This window comes from Taudactylus pleione, unplaced genomic scaffold (assembly GCF_031769625.1).
Source record: "Taudactylus pleione unplaced genomic scaffold, aTauple2 ptg000329l, whole genome shotgun sequence".
Classification (NCBI taxonomy): Eukaryota; Metazoa; Chordata; class Amphibia; order Anura; family Myobatrachidae; genus Taudactylus; species Taudactylus pleione.
In genome coordinates, this window is record NW_028284730.1 from 2,588,921 (window position 1) to 2,604,999 (window position 16,079).

At 45.1% G+C, this 16,079-nt stretch overlaps 1 protein-coding gene across 1 annotated transcript in view; it reads left to right on the top strand.

The window, feature by feature from the left end:
* Nucleotides 1-16,079, top strand: part of LOC148509236 (uncharacterized) — a 31,711-nt gene that overhangs the window by 6,691 nt on the left and 8,941 nt on the right. Inside the window, exons 3-7 of the mRNA XM_088443192.1 lie at nucleotides 433-568; nucleotides 2,680-2,826; nucleotides 6,461-6,576; nucleotides 13,016-13,280; nucleotides 15,810-15,992. Of these exons, the coding sequence (XP_088299318.1) occupies nucleotides 439-568; nucleotides 2,680-2,826; nucleotides 6,461-6,576; nucleotides 13,016-13,280; nucleotides 15,810-15,964 (813 nt within the window). The 5' untranslated portion in view covers nucleotides 433-438 and the 3' untranslated portion in view covers nucleotides 15,965-15,992. The remainder of the gene's footprint in view (nucleotides 1-432; nucleotides 569-2,679; nucleotides 2,827-6,460; nucleotides 6,577-13,015; nucleotides 13,281-15,809; nucleotides 15,993-16,079) is intronic.

Consider the following 16,079-nt stretch of genomic DNA (forward strand, 5'->3'; position numbering starts at 1 on the left):
ATCACGTCACCGCCCCCCCACTGCGGGGGTTTTGCGTTTATTCTTGGGGGTGGTCGGGAGGGTTGCCGGCTGCCGGGAGGCTTGCCTGCCTTTCCGGGGGGCCGGGAGCGGCTCCCGAAAATCGGGAGGCTCCCGGCCAAATCGGGAGGGTAGGCAAGCCTGCTTCAAGATAAGACCAATTCTACCAGGAAAAGCAGTGTGCCTACCCTGCACACCGTGGCCACGTAGCAAGTAAGTCGAGGGGAGTGAGGAGTGGGTGGGGGGTGCAAGGACCGAGGGGAGGGGGACCGGGGACCTAGAGGGGCCTGTGAAAATATTGTTGTGGGTCCCCCTAGGTCTAGTTACACCATCACACACAGCTGACACATATCGACACAATAGGTTCTGCCAATATTTATCTACTTACCTTTGTCACCTTTTTCATTAACACAGGATAATATGGACATTTCACCAGAAGAGACCATCACAACCTCACCATGCACAACTATTCAGGACTATGTGGAGATTTCCAGAATTCCTGCGTTTCGACTTAATTTGCTGGATATGTTAAAGAATTTTGATATAAACGGTAAGAAGTGAACATCTATTTCCTACAATATAACAATAAGGGGCATATTTATTAATTAGCGGGTAATAGACCCAATAATTATTATTTCTTGATACCACTTATCGAAACAATAAGAAATTAAGGGGGAGATTTATTAAAGTTTGAAGGGCGGGATGAAGTATTGCGATTTTTGCGTTCAAACCTCCAAAAATTAAGTATTGCGATTTTTGCGTTCAAACCTCCAAGAATGAAGTATTTGGAGGTTTGGACTTTCTCTGCATATGCACCAAGCCCCAGAATATAATACATTCCGGGGCATGGATGATGTGGGAAACGCCACGGTGCATGTGTCACTCGATGGATGCACAGGACTTCTGGGTCATAGACTCGGAAGTCCCTCTATCGCAAAAGACAGCACTTACCGGCATGCATGCGATGAGTGGTGGGAAGCATCCCATGCAAATTGCAAAGCTTGATGCATCCCGCCCCAAGCAGAGAAAGTGGAAAGAGATAAAGTACCAACCAATCAAATTTTAGCTGTCATCATACATGCTGTGTTTGACAATTGCTGATTGGTCAATACTTTATCTCTCCACTTTATCTCTCTCCAAGCTTTGATAAATCTCCTCCTGAGGATTGCCAAAATGTATTAATCAACACATGCAGGGACAGGGGCTCCTATAGGGTTTTGTCCCTGCAATGTGCAAAAGTAAAGTAATCATTAATGCAATCACTTTGCTTCTTGGTTCTGGGGCTGGTTGCGCTACTGCACACGTGCAGTCTTTGCCGATATCAGTTACGGTCCCCTGAACATTCATCTTTGTGGTACTTAATATTGGTGGGTGCTTATTATACTCCTTCCCTTTTTTGACTCCTACTACTGATTAGTATTCACTGCATTATTGGCGGATATTGGATGCACATCTAATACCAGCATAGATGTTATGGTGTCAGTGATCCATTGTGCAACTGGGTGACTGCTGTCATACTTTCTCCCCCCTGCAAAGTATTGTTTACTAGTCAATTGTTTTTTAAGTACTACTAGTAGTCTTCTTGGTCCCCTTCTGGGATGAAAATCCAGTCCCAGCAGCAGGCATAGCCCTCCAGGATTCTTCTAGGGCAGGGACTGATGTGAATGATTTAAATATTTTTAAAATGCCTCCCCTCCTCCCCTTTCTCATAAATTTGCTTCGGAATCAAATAATGAAATTAAATTTACTACTAATGAAATATTGCTTTCCCTGCCTTCAACTACATAAATACTCAAACTCCCTCAGGCCTCTTGAATAATAAAAATATTTGTTTCCTGATGTGCCATGTTGGAAGTTGAACTGCCACAGCTGCTGCAATCTTTGACATGCAGCTGCTGAATGCCAAAAAAGTCCAGAAATGTTTAAGGCCACAGACAGCATCTCCTGCATGCCCCTTTAATTTAAAAAAAATATTCTGAACCACCAAGTTGATTTTGTGGGCAAAACATGGGACATATTGTTCACCCATTCTCTCCCCTCATAAATTTACTTTGGAATCAAAAAATTAAATTAAATTTACTACCAATCAACCCTTCCTGTCCCTGTCTTTAACTACATACATACTCCACCTTCCTCAGGCCTCTTGATTAATGAACACATATGTTTCCTTATATGGCATGTTGAAAGTTGAACTGCCACGTGTTTGTGCCGCCCACTGCTGCTGCTTAGGTGGTGCAAATTTTTGGCTTAAATCAGATGAAACCAATATTGTGAGCTGTGAGGTGGTCAAAATTGACTGGAAACGAGTGGAAATGAATGTTATTGAGGTTAATAATACTGTAGGAACAAAAAAAGCCCAAAGTATGTGATTTTAGCAATTTTTATCGATTTGTGAAAAAAAAAATACAGATCCAAAACCAAACCACGCAAGGGCAGTTTTGAGAAAACCAAATCCAGATCCAAAACACGAAGGACATACAGATCCAAAACCAAAACACGGGGTCGGCGCACATCCCTAGTTGCTATAGGAAACTTCTCCACCTCTCTTAGTTTGAAACATCTGCCTCACAGTAATAAAACAAGTATGGGGGTTCCACAAGTTTTGCAGTTTCTAAATAACCAGACTTAGCATAACAACAGATGTGCATTCATGTATTTCAGATGTCTCAATCTTTGAACAAGATGATAGAGAGGCTGCTCATGAGTTTGGTCCTTACATAACTTCTATCCGTGATCTGTCAGAAAACACATTTATCGTGAATCGTGACATAATCTGGGCAAAACGCCTGATGGAGGGAGACAAAAAAGGTAAGCACAATACACACAGAGCCATAAGTGGCAAGATGGTTCTCATGCCAATATACCTCTTTGTTTCCACTGACTGGTATAAGATTCACTTCATGACACGGAATTGATGTAACATAAATTAAAGTCAGTGAGCAGAAAAGATAATTCTGAAAACAGTTCCTGCACAGTATATAGTAGAAAAACAGTGTTAACAGGCAAAGGGTGATCACACCACAGGGGCAGTACTCCATCAGCAGCTGGGCTGCCGCTAGTCACCTCCCTGCACTGAATGGATGCCGCACGCATGTACGCACAGTTGTCACGATCCAGACCCGCTCGCTAGGATGCGTTCACACACAGCCTGCCGATGTTTGCGTATGCAGCGCAGTGCGCGTGCGTGAACCAGTCCATGCGATTGCAAAGCGATCGCCCCATGTGCATAGACACCTCGCTAGTTTGACTGACAGGACGAGGCGTTTGTGGGTGGCAACAAGGGTTGGTCGATGGAAACGGGGGGAGTGGTGGTGCGAATACAGGCGTGTCTGAGCATCTTAACGCCGTTTAATAGGCTTGTATAATTAAGACGCAGAGTCATAGTACACGTCACATGGCTGAATTTTACACTGAAGCACTCGCAGTGCTTGCGGTAAGGTATGGTCTGCCACAAGTGTACCGATTGTTGCATACACTTCTTGGAGATGACGTGTATAAGTGGGCGTCTTAAGATAGGCTGGTGGGCATCTAAATGCATACCGCGATCGCATGCCAAGAAATAGTGGGCGTGCTATTGCCTTGCCGTGCGATCACCGGATTTGCATACTTTGACAGCAGATGGATGCATGCAAACACATCTAGCGAGCGGGTTTGAATCAAGTCCAGTGTCCGGTGCTGTGGAGCACTTACAAATCAACCACAATAATTAGCATGGCAACCCAACAAAGTTGAGGTTCAGGACTTCCACATATCCTGTACTGTGGTCAGTGGCGTAACTAGGGCAGGGCGAGCGGGGTGCTTGCCCTGAGCGCCGTGGGATAGCATTTTTTTATGATTTCTCTAAAATATATGCATATTGCTGAGAAATTATGAGGATATTTAACCATAATAATTATTACTAGCATAGTGAACGATCCATCAATTTAGATGATAAATTGAGTTCCCTCATCTATCAATTCAATTTGTATGAGAGCGTTCTACTATAAGATTATACAGTTATTGACAATTTAATTCATCACAATTCAATCATCATATTTAGCTGGAAAAGTGTATCACTGTAGAGTTCTGTATTAACAAGATACATTGTGTCAGTGGGGTATGAATTTGTAATATGAGACTTTGGGCCTGATTCAGACCCACTCGCGAGCGGCTGTCCGCTCGCAAGTGGGTCGATGTTGTGCACTGTGCATGCGGGAGGGAGCTCTGTCGTGCGCATGCGCGAGACGCGACGAGCGAAGGACTTTCCTTCACTCGTTGTGTCTGATCAAAGGGGGCGTGCTGTCGATGTTGATTGACAGCACGCCCCCTTTGGTGGGCCTCCCAGACGGGGGCGTTCCAAAAGGAACGCCTACCGTCAGAAGCCGGCCCACTGACATCACTAGTGATGTCAGTGGGAGTGATTTTGGCTCTGATAGAGCCAAAATCACTCCGGGCCTTGCGGTTGAGAAACTCAACCGCAGGCTCCGGCTCGCAGTGGCGATGGTCAAGACCATCGCGACCATCACCCTGCACGCTCGTATAGGCTGTGGGTGCTGACCCACAGCTATACGAGCGTCCAGGAGGACCTCATTCAGAGCGTGCGCTCTGCTCAGAGCGTCCGGCTCTGAATGAGGGCCTTTGTTTCTCTTTATATCCCGTTACAATACCTTGGTCAACTGATACATTTTCTAGTACAGAACTTGATATACTTGAACTATATCTTCTCTACATTAGCAGTTAATTAATGGGACATAGTGATAATTACAGCATTTATTTTAATACCTATTTTCTTACTTGATTATTTTCTTCACTTATCTATACCCATTTTAATTAGCTGGATTTGTTTGTAATTATGTGTTTATTAATATGTATTATTAAAGGTTAAGTTTTATTATTATACGTTCATGCAATTATAGATGCATTCCTTTGCAAGGACCCCTTTTTCTTGATTTCTTGATGAATTTGCATTTCGGGTCTGGGAATAGCACCCCACAATATTATAGGATACATAATTGAGCTTTTAGTAATATCTGTATGGGTTTTTTGCATGAATGTAGTATTGATACAATTTCCCTTGGTGCGATCTTCCTTTTGTGTCATTATTAGGAGGACCTCTACTGGGGGCACCATTATTAGGAGGACCTCTACTGGGGGGGCTATTACAGGGGGCACTTAATCGGGAGGGGGAACCTCTGCTGGGGACCACTACTTGGGGGGGGGGGAACTACTACTGGGGGCATTATAAAAGGGGCCTACTGCTAGGGGCACTGCACTGGGGGACCACAACTGGGGGCAATAAGAGGAAGGACCACTACAGGGACCACTGGATAGGGGGGGTCACTACTGGGAGCCTGCATCAGGGGGACCACTACTGGGGGCACTGCATGGGAGGGGGGGGGGACTACTGCTGGGGGCACTATATAAGGGGCTTACTGCTAGGGGCACTGCGGGGACCACTACAGGGGGCACTAGATAGGGGGGATCACTACTGGGTGCCTGCATAAGGGGGACCACTACTGGGAAACCTGCATGGGGGGGACTACTGCTGGGGGCACTATATAAAGGGCACTGCATAGGGGGTGGGGACTACTACTGGGGGCACTATATAAAGGGCACTGCATAAGGGGATACAACTACTGGGTGCACTGCATTGTGGGGACTGCTACTGGGGGCACTGCATAAGGGGGAACACTACATAGGGCACTGCATTTGGGGGGACCACTACTGGGGGCACTGAGTAAGGGGGACCACTACTGGGGATACTGTATAAGGGGCACTACTATGGGCCTGCATAAGAGGGACCACAACTGCATACTGGGGGTACTGTATAAGGGGTACTACTGGGGTTAAGGTGCATATGGATGGGAATGTTCAGCGTGAAAATAAAGGGGTGTGTCATGTTGACACTCCCCATTTTTAAGTGACCGCACCCATTTTTTGCCGCTCGCGCCTTCGTCGCACGCACATATCGGGATTTTGGGGGGGCTCCGTTTTCAAATTTGCCCTGGGCTCCAAATACCCTAGTTACGCCACTGACTGTGGTGTGGTAGCGGTTGAACCTTACTGCACAAGTATTGGTCATATGCATTATTATGAGTCTGAACTCCCCGCAGGGCAGGACACCAGCAATCCTTGTACAGAGAGCAGTGATGCTCTGGAACTGAGGTTGCCCAAAAGCGACAGAAGAGTGAATCTAATTCCACTTTAATAAATATTAGCCCCGCGATCAAGGAAGAGACAACTCATTTAGGTTTCTGAAGTGAGGCAATATATTTAAAATGAATTCCCTACATTTTCCTGACTATGAAAACTTGTCTGAAGAAACAGCTGCCAGTTTTCTTTTATTTATTTCAGAGTTCAAGTCAATTTTGATCTAATGTGATATTTATTCACTGTCTTTTAATGTAATTTCCACCACACGCAAATATTAATTCTCTAATATACTGTATGTCTCACCCAACAGCACAATTCATACTTACTATATACAGGGGAAAAAAGGCTCTTGTTACTATACAAGAAATTGAGACGGGCCTGTATCTGTCCTGCATACCGAACGATTCTGGACACCTGCAACTGTTGGTGAGTTCTGTAAATTGCACAAATTTATTTTATATTTATTTATATAGCACACACATATTCTACAGCCATGTACAGAGAATATTTGGCCATTCACATCAGTGCTTGCCTCAGTGGGCGGGATGTACTAAGCATCGCTTCCGCGTTATGGTACATCCCGCCTCTCTTCAGGTAAATACCGCGGTTGATTACTGCAGTATATATTTACAAATGAGATTTACATCGCAAAGGACAGCTCTCCCGATTTCACACCCCCCGCGGCCGGCTGGGAGCGATCCAATCAGATCCCTCTCAGCGTAAGCGTCCCGGTAAGAAGTTAATAGGCTTCGATTGGGTAATGCCACCTGAAGGTGGTGTTACCTACTGGGAGGAAGCATTCCAGTGCTTAGTATATATGTACATATGTAAAATGCGGTAGGTAAAACCCCTGTTTCTGGGGTTTTACTGCATTTTCAGCTTTAGTACATCCCGGCTTATATTCCCTTATATTCCCTAACACATGGTCCCACATACACTCTAGATTTTATTTTATTTTTTGGCAGAAGCCAATTAACCTTCCAGTATATTTTTGGAGTGTAGGAGGAAACTGGAGCACTCAAAGGAAACCTGCACAAAATCTGGGAGAACATACAAACTCCACTTAGAAATTGAACTCATGATCTCAGGGCTGTGAGGCTGACCTCTACACCATACATGCTGCCCACTAGCTTTAAAGTTCTCACACTCCTTTTTTATATGGAGGCAATTTTTGCGCTAAGCGTTGGTGCATATCAAAACTCAAGGCACATAAAATTAACGTTAGATTCACAGAAGTAATATCTGAACTACAGAAAGACAGCTAAATGGTTCCAACAAGTTTTTTTTGTTTTCATATTTACAAACTAAAAATGGGTAAGAGGGGCAGATGGGAAGGGGGACCCTCTACTTCTATCACATACTGCTGGCATGTTCTACTTTCAGTAGGTTGTGATCTACTTTCTTGTGTCAAAACTAACCATGCTCTACCACACCTTCCCAACACCATTCCTATTTCCTGTTGCTATAAAGAGTATTCAGCTGAGCATTTGGTAAACCGTTAAAATAAATGCTTAGTTGTTAAAATAAAAAGACCCAATTAAACAGTGCAATAAGGGGATGTAGACAGGAAGCCAACGGTCGAAATGCCGACCACTGGCTTCCCGACAGTGAAAGCCCGGTATGGGACTAATGACAGGCGTCTAAATACCGACGGGAGCTCATAGCCGCGGAGGGGGAAGGGTTAGGTTTAGGGACTTCCGGGGGGACTTAAGGTTAAGCACCCGCCCCCGGGAGGGTTAGGCTAGGGAAGGGGGGTTAGGGTCAGGCACCACCAGGGGGAGGTTAGGGTTAGGCACTCTCCCCCAGAGGGTTGGGTTTAGGGTGTGAGGAGGGGGGGCTGGGTTTAGTCAGCTCTGGGGAGAAGTTAGGGTTAGGCACTAAGGGGGAAGGTTAGGGTTAGGCACCCCTAACGGATGGTTACTGGGGGAGAGGGGAGGGTTAGGGTACTTTCTTACCTTAGTCGGGATCTTCATCTGCTGGGCTTAGGTCCGGCGGTAATACATAACGATTCCGTAATAAGGGCCTGATTCAGAGCCGTTCGCTATTTGCGGTCGTTCGTTCAAAAACAAGGGGTGGCTATTCAAATGATTCGTTCGCAAATTGCAGTCTGTTCACACCTCTAAGTCTGAACGAGAGAGCAAAACATACGCTCGTTTATTTGTTAAAAACGCCCTCTGGCCGCTCGCACCATACGTCATATCCGCTATTTATTAGATTAATCGAGTACATCGACCAGCGTATGAACTGCTCGCTATTCTTGTGGTTGGTTTTTGCTACCACAATCTTGCAAGCAGTTCTGGCTATAAAATAACCCAGTGACGTGGTCAATGACGCTGCTGTATTAATTATGCACACCCATAAAACGCCCGTTTTGACCTTTAAGCACGCCTGCGTTCGGATCTCCACTCCCCATTTTCAAGCACCTTCCCCTGTTACCACCCACATACGCCTCATTCTGTCACTCAAAATAGCAGGCATTCGCTATATAGCGAGCACATGAATTTCGGCCGCACTGACTGGTTCGCGCATGCGTATAACGATCCGTGCGCATGCGCAGATGTGCGAACATCGCTCGGAACGAGCGTACTGCCGCTAGCTAGTGGCTCTGAATGAGGGCCTAAGTTTTGAATAATAACGTGCACAGAGAATACATTCATACAGTACCTTACATGTGAATGTGACGCCAGGGTCTGCATCTCAGTCACCAGCTGTTGGCGGTCAGGGCAGTACTGGGTGAGGGCCAGTCTCAGGGAATCCCGCAGGTGTGCATCTGTCAGGTTGGAACATTCTTTAATTTACATAATTTTTTAAGTAGGATAATGCAGATTAACACAAGTGATCCGAGCCGAAACACGACTGTAGTATCTCACGGTATCTTCTCACATGTAATTTTCTGTGGATACCAACCTTCAAAATGAATCTTCTCCTGTCTGAGCCTTGAGAAAGTTTCATCATTAGACTTATATAATATATATCCCCCCCTCCCTAAAACACAGTGGCAGCACCCCTTCCTCACCAAAGCATAGTGGTGCCCTGCCCCCCCCAAAAAACACAAAAACATAGATATGGCTACCTTACCTCTCTCAGAACACAGTGGCCTCTTCTCACCCGCAGCAGCCCATTACATGGCTGGCTACCCTTCCAGGATCTCTGTCTGGCTGTGACCTCCCTGCCAAGCCCAGCAGACAGCAACGTGTGGTGGGCTGGTGAGGGAGGCTGCTTCTGCTGCTGGGCAGGGATCTTGGAGCGGCCGGAACCAGAGGCAGCAGGAGGTGCATGCACACTGGAGATCTCCAGGAACTTTACCAGGACAGACCTTTAGCACAAGGTCTGTCCCAGTATCAACTCTGAATTAGCACGAGACGAGATTGGAGATATGGGGGTCTATTCATGTAGAACATGAAGTGGCTACTGAAAAATATCACTATATATTGCATCACATCGATGTGATATATAGTGATGTTTAGTAGCCATTCATGTACACTAACCAGCCTGATGTCTTCATGTGCCCCTCCACGATCATGGAAAGTAGTGAGAAGACAGACATATCGGGAGCACGATATATCTGTTTCTCGCTGCGCATGCACCGACGTCTGAGAGCAGCAGGTCAGATGAGACCTGCTGCAATGGACACTGGGTAACAGGGGGCGGAGCCAGTGCTGGGTGCTGGGCAGACAGCGGGAAAGTATGCAGCTTCCCTGCTCTGTTCGGTGCACTATACATATTACGCTATCCTGAGATGGAGAATATGTACCCAGGAAAGGAATAGAAAGTTGAGCTTTCCGTTCTTTTATGAATTGCACTGAACATATAAAAGTATGGTGATGCAATTCATACACGAATCGGGGGTCCACAGTAACACCCTCTATGAATTGCCCAAAGCACTGAAAAGTCTCGTTTTCAGCTAAACAGGACTTTTCACTGCTCTAAGAATAGAAATAGTTTAGGCATAGAACCTATAATATGTGAGCTTTAGGTTTGCATGTATATTTATTTTTGATGTTGGAAAGGCTATCTCTTCCCTTGCAACAGGATGTCTATTATCATCTTTATGGTGGAGCGGTAATTTTAAGTGAGGATGCTGGGTGGGGGGGTGACTGTCTTGGGCCCCACAGTTTCTGATTACAGCCCTGCGCCTATGTTTCAGGGTTAATATTTGATTTTCAAGAGATGTCTGGTTCATTGAGGAGGTTTCACTGATAGTGTCTAAACCTTATCTTAGTGGAAATGACAGGTACTTGATAATTGTTCCAATTCTTCAGATGTTACTGAATTTTCCTTCAGACTCTTGAATAACAGCGCTCACATACTTATCGGTTTGCAAGGCAAAGTCGGGATATTTTTCCTGAGGTCCTGCATGTTAAGTGGCTGAAGATACTGTTTCTAAGGTCACTCATCATTAGAGGAAACTGTGCTCATTATTTCACCAAAACATTTGTTATTCCCAGGTAGTTGTAGGTTCATATGACCAAGTTAATCAGTAAAGTCAGCCAGAAATTCCAGGTCTAATAACTATTCCTCATCTCTTAACTGCACGTGCTTATCATCACCCCTCTCCTTTGAAAACTAAATTATTTTCTTTTAAAAATGTGTACCTACTTAGCCAACTTACACCTGTGTGTAGAATGAGATCTGGTTCCCATACTCAAGAGAAAGAGACTGAAAAGGCATCTTTGAAATAGAATTTCCACGAATTGAATTGATCATTTTAAAAGTTATGTCCATGACATTGTTTGTGTCGAGTCCCATGCTTGGAAAAAAAATGCTAGTAAGTGATACAGTGGTAGTCAATGGAATCAGGGAAGTCATCATTTTGTCAACAGAGGGCAATAAATCCATTAACATGACCTGTCATAGCTTTCGCTCCATCTGTAGTGATACCGGCAAGGTACCGGTATTTTATTGGTGATTTAAGATTAGTAACAACATGGTGGAAATAATTATTTCCTTACTTGTAGTTCTCCCTTTCAAAGAAACAATTCCAAGTAGTTTTTCTTTGATGCAGAAAACTTTAAAGACCATATGAATAAAAACTAGTAACTGGGCCATGTCACTCATGTCTGTAGATTCATAGATATGTAAGGATAAAACATGTCAATGGGACACATCTTTCAGTAGCTGTTCTCTTATATTTCTACCCAATGTGTCTATTCGCTGTACAACCGTATATCTAGATAGTTGAAGGTTCCAAGAAAACTCGCTCTCTCACAAACTCCCCTTCAGTCAAGGGCAGAACTATGGGAGACAATGGAGGCGCCTGCCGCCGGGCTCGAGCTCTGAAGGGGCTCCTCCTCCATTGTTCACAACATATTCACCCCACTTAGGGCTGTAACTATGTACCCGGAGTGTACCGTCTCGCCACCCAATACATGGCACCCTTTCCCGGCACCTGAGAAGCCACCATACACTAGTGGAGAGCTCTGTGTCAGACCATCAGCTGCCGTCACCGTCTATCTATAGCCTGTCTGCATGTGAATTGCTACATTACAGTGTCAGCGGCTATGACGGGGGAGGAACAAGTTATAACTTGCCTCCGGGCATCTGGAATGAACACTGCCTTCAGTGAAACGTTTGCTTTCCTGTGCAGTCAGGTTGCTCGCCATGAAAGATGCATTGGTTACATTGTTATAACATTAACTGGGTTTTGCCGGCAATTGTTGCTGAGCTCCTCTCTGAAATGTATATTCAAATACTGCAATGGTTCCCAAACTTTCTTGGTTCGCTGCATCCTTATAGTTTCTCATCAGTTTTTAAACTACACCCCTAGATGGGGTCCTACCTCTCCTTTTCTGGGTCCCACAAAAATATACTTCTCATGTGCCCCTTTTATGCCATCAGAACCCTCCACAAGGTCCTTTGTATACCTCAGTGCACCCTCATGCCCTTATATACCTAAGAGCCCCCTCATGCACTGTTAACATTAACATTATCGGCCCTTATATAACCATCATGCATTTTTATGCCTCAGAAGCTCTGTAGTAATTTTTCTTTTATAAATGTCAGCCACAGAGCCCCTCATGCCCTTATATGGCAGCCTCAGAAGCCCCTGTCATGCCCCTTTAGTTTATATATGCCAGCATTAGAGCCCCTTGTCATGCACTATGTATGCCAGATTAAGAGCCACTCATGCCATTACATGTCAGCCCAGATACCCCCTAAAGGCTTACTTTCACTAATCACCACTGCAGGCTCCAGCATGCTCTATCCACAGGCATCTTGAAATTATGAATTCATTGGTGTAAAAATATAGATATATCAAGTAATTAAGGGGCCTATTTATTATTGGTGGCAGTGGGGCCTTGTAAACTGCCAATTGCTAGCACTGCATATTATCATGGCGATAAAAAATTATTTTGTGTGTCTACTTATCAACATTTTCTTGTTGGGACAGTGGCTCAGAATCATGCAGAAACAGCCATTTCCACATCATTTTTGCTTAATAAATATGCTGCTAAATTAGTGAAAAGAGTAAGAGAAATACTGATCCAGAGTCATGTTGGTATTACCTGGAGGAATTGAGAGCCTTAAAGGTCAATTCATTGTTTAAAGACTCTCCTAGATTATAACAAAGCAAGATGACCTCTTAAAAGGAGGTTGCAGTATATCAGGCGGGATGGAGTGACACAGTATATCAGGCGGGATGGAGTGACACAGTATATCAGGCGGGATGGAGTGACACAGTATATCAGGCGGGATGGAGTGACACAGTATATCAGGCGGGATGGAGTGACACAGTATATCAGGCGGGATGGAGTGACACGTGGGCATTGATCTATAGTCAGTCATTTTACTTATTTCTTTGTACTTTCAATGTTGATGAATTAATGTAGCAAACCCTAACACATTCTCTGTGATTCTTACTTAGCCCCTAGGAGAGAAGACTCCCAACTTCACAGACCCTGAAACATTTAATTTATTTTTCTACATTAAAAATTCTGGAAATCGCTTGTACTCATTTGAGTCCTTTACAAATTTGGGCTTGTTCCTTTGCACACACAAAGATCGTGTAACCATACAGCGGGGAACAGAGGAAAACAACTTTCGTATGGACTTTAAATTTGACCCAGAATACCACATTGTGATCCCAAACCGCTTAAAATATGTGCTGTCTAGGACACAAAAAGCAAACAGTAAGTTGTCAGTGTGTGAACGATGCCATTATTACAGATGAGTATTGATTAGCTTTCCTTATTGTGGTGCCTGTGGCAATCTGGTTAATGGCTGATGCTGGGTCTGATGTGATAGAAACAGCAGATGGAATGTGTTAGCCCTGGGCCAGGACTGACAGTCTGTTCAAACTGGCGCTTGCCAAAGGCGGTGGTATGCTTAAGGGGGCCGGTCTGGGGTTCCAAAATTAACTCCTCAGCCTCCCAGCTCTGCTATCAGCAGTGCCGCACTGTGGCTGCTGCATGCTCTGCACTCTGCTCTCCCTCCGGTATGGGGTTCATACTGGCACCAATAGATGAGTACAGGTGCAAATTGTTGTTTTTTTCCCACTTTTTGGGCCTGATTCAGAGGTACAGTGCAGTCGCATCTGTTGGAGGAGCTTTGGCAGCGATAATATGCAAATGCTAGTTTCAGCTTTCCCTTTGCAAGCCCTGAGACACCCACTTTCAGTGTCTATGCGCGCTGCAACACAGCCGGCGGTTCAGCACCACCGACACTTGCAACAGCTGTATGGCAGGAGCAGTTCTGCGTCTGAACATGGCCCCTGTGGTGGCGGCTCGGCATCTGAGAACACAGCAGCTTTCACTGATATGAGCGTGATATTCCAATTATACGCCCATACAACATGCCACCTCCCAGTTCCACCCAGGAACACCCATGTTTTTCCCATTTACCAGTTCTGATACCAGTGGTCCCGTACGTAATAACACATTTGTGCATACACTGTGGGTAACATATGAGCTGTAAGGGTTTACAAAATACCTAAATACCGGCAGCCGGCTTCCCGACTGTCATATCCCGGCAAGGGTGAAATGCTGGGCATCTAGATGTAGACGCCCGCATTTCCCCGACGCCGGGAGACCGGCGCCCGGCATCACGATTGGACAGCCGCGGGGGGGGGAGGGTTAGATTTAGGGCTCCTGGGGGGACTTAGGGTTAGGCACCCCCCTGGGAGGGTTAGGGTTAGGCTAGGGGGAGGGAGGGTTAGGGTTAGGCACCCCCGGGGGGGACTTAGGGTTAGGCACCCCCCGGGGGGACTTAGGTTTAGGCAGCGGGGAAGGGGGTGGTTAGGGTTAGGCACTTAGAGGGGGGATTAGGGTTAGGCACTTGGTGGGGAAGTTAGCGTTAGGCACCCCTAAGGAGGGTTAGGGTTAGGGGGCTTAGGTTAGTAGATACTCACCTATCCACGATCAGGATTTCCAGCGCTGTTGGGCTTCCGCTGCTCGGAACTCTGCTGATGTCGGGCTGCTGCTGACGGGAATCGAACTGCCGGCCATGGGGCCGGCGGTATTTCATACCAATTCCGCTAAAACATAAAGGGCGTCCTTATGCGACGCAGTGCGAGCACTTCATTTAAATATCCGGCCCCTTTTTGCCAGCGAGTGGCCGAAACTTGCGATCAGGTCTGAATGAGCTCCTTAGCGTGCACCTCTGCACGCTCTATGTGTCTAAAATTACCATTGGTTTCAAGTGCTGCACAAATATGGACTGATAATTGCCAGGGCTGTTATTTCATCAAATTTACAGGCTTATTTATCAATATTATTTTAACTAAAATAATGTGAAATTGGGTGTTTTCATTTCCTTTTCACGTTATTTAAGTATCGCCTAAATGTATGAAAGGGTTTTTGGAGAAGAATTCGCCAAATTCTCCTCCAACCCATTACATTTTTTAAGTAATCAGATTACATTACCCATACTTGTAACTAGAAATACAACATGCTTTAAATTTACAAATGTTCAAATGTAAAGAAAATACTGCAGGAAGCCATGCGATAATAACACTATCTTCAGATGGCGTTATGCAGGATTCCCTCTGGATTCCCGACTCCTTTTCTGCTCTGCCTGACATCTGACAAGAGCAGGTGCCTATCATCAGCCTCTGTGTCTAAATAGACCACAGTCTGATCACATAGGTGTAGGAATAGAAAATAAATGTAATAAAATTTACCTGCACCAGACAGACGGCACTTTCACTGCATCTCAGCTGTCTGCACGCAACATCTGATCGGGTCACAGAGAGGAGATCACCGATCAGCCATCTGGTGCTTGTAAGTTTTATTTTATTTATTTTCTACACCAGGGGTCAGGGGGCTAGGGCAGGCAGAGCAGAGGGGAGAGCAGGGATAGGAGAGGCAGCAGGGTGCCATGGGGGCGCATGCATAAACACATGCTCATTGTATTTTTTCAAAAGGGGATTCGCAAGGGATTTATTGTAACATTCAAGTAAATTCGCTAAGAGAATTTAGGCAAAATATCACACTACGACCACATTTTAAATACGGATTGTAGTAAATATGCCCCTTAGTCACTGGTCTCTTACCCCGCTTCTAGTACACACATACAGTTAAATCAGTATTATATACTGTACATATACTACTGCTGGTAAATGCTGTGTTCAGTATATTGGCTACACATAGCTTCCTCTGCCGTCCAGCTATTGCTGTTCAGATAAATAATGTAATTTCCATCTCTTGTCTTTCTTTCTCCAGTAACTGATAAGTGGAATAATCTCTTAAATAACAAAATCTTCCATGAAAGATCCGAATCAATATTAACACGTGAAGATTTTACCATGCCTGTAAATGCCTTGACTTCAACTCCAGAGTCTTCATACACAACGTCCAGACAAGGCATCCTCTGCTAAAGGGATTCAACCACAATTATCATGAAAGGTTAGTTCAGGGACAAGTGCATTAGCGAGTCCCCATGTGGTACAGAACTCATCTAGTCACTCTGCTTAGCCACTGAGTTGCCAGATG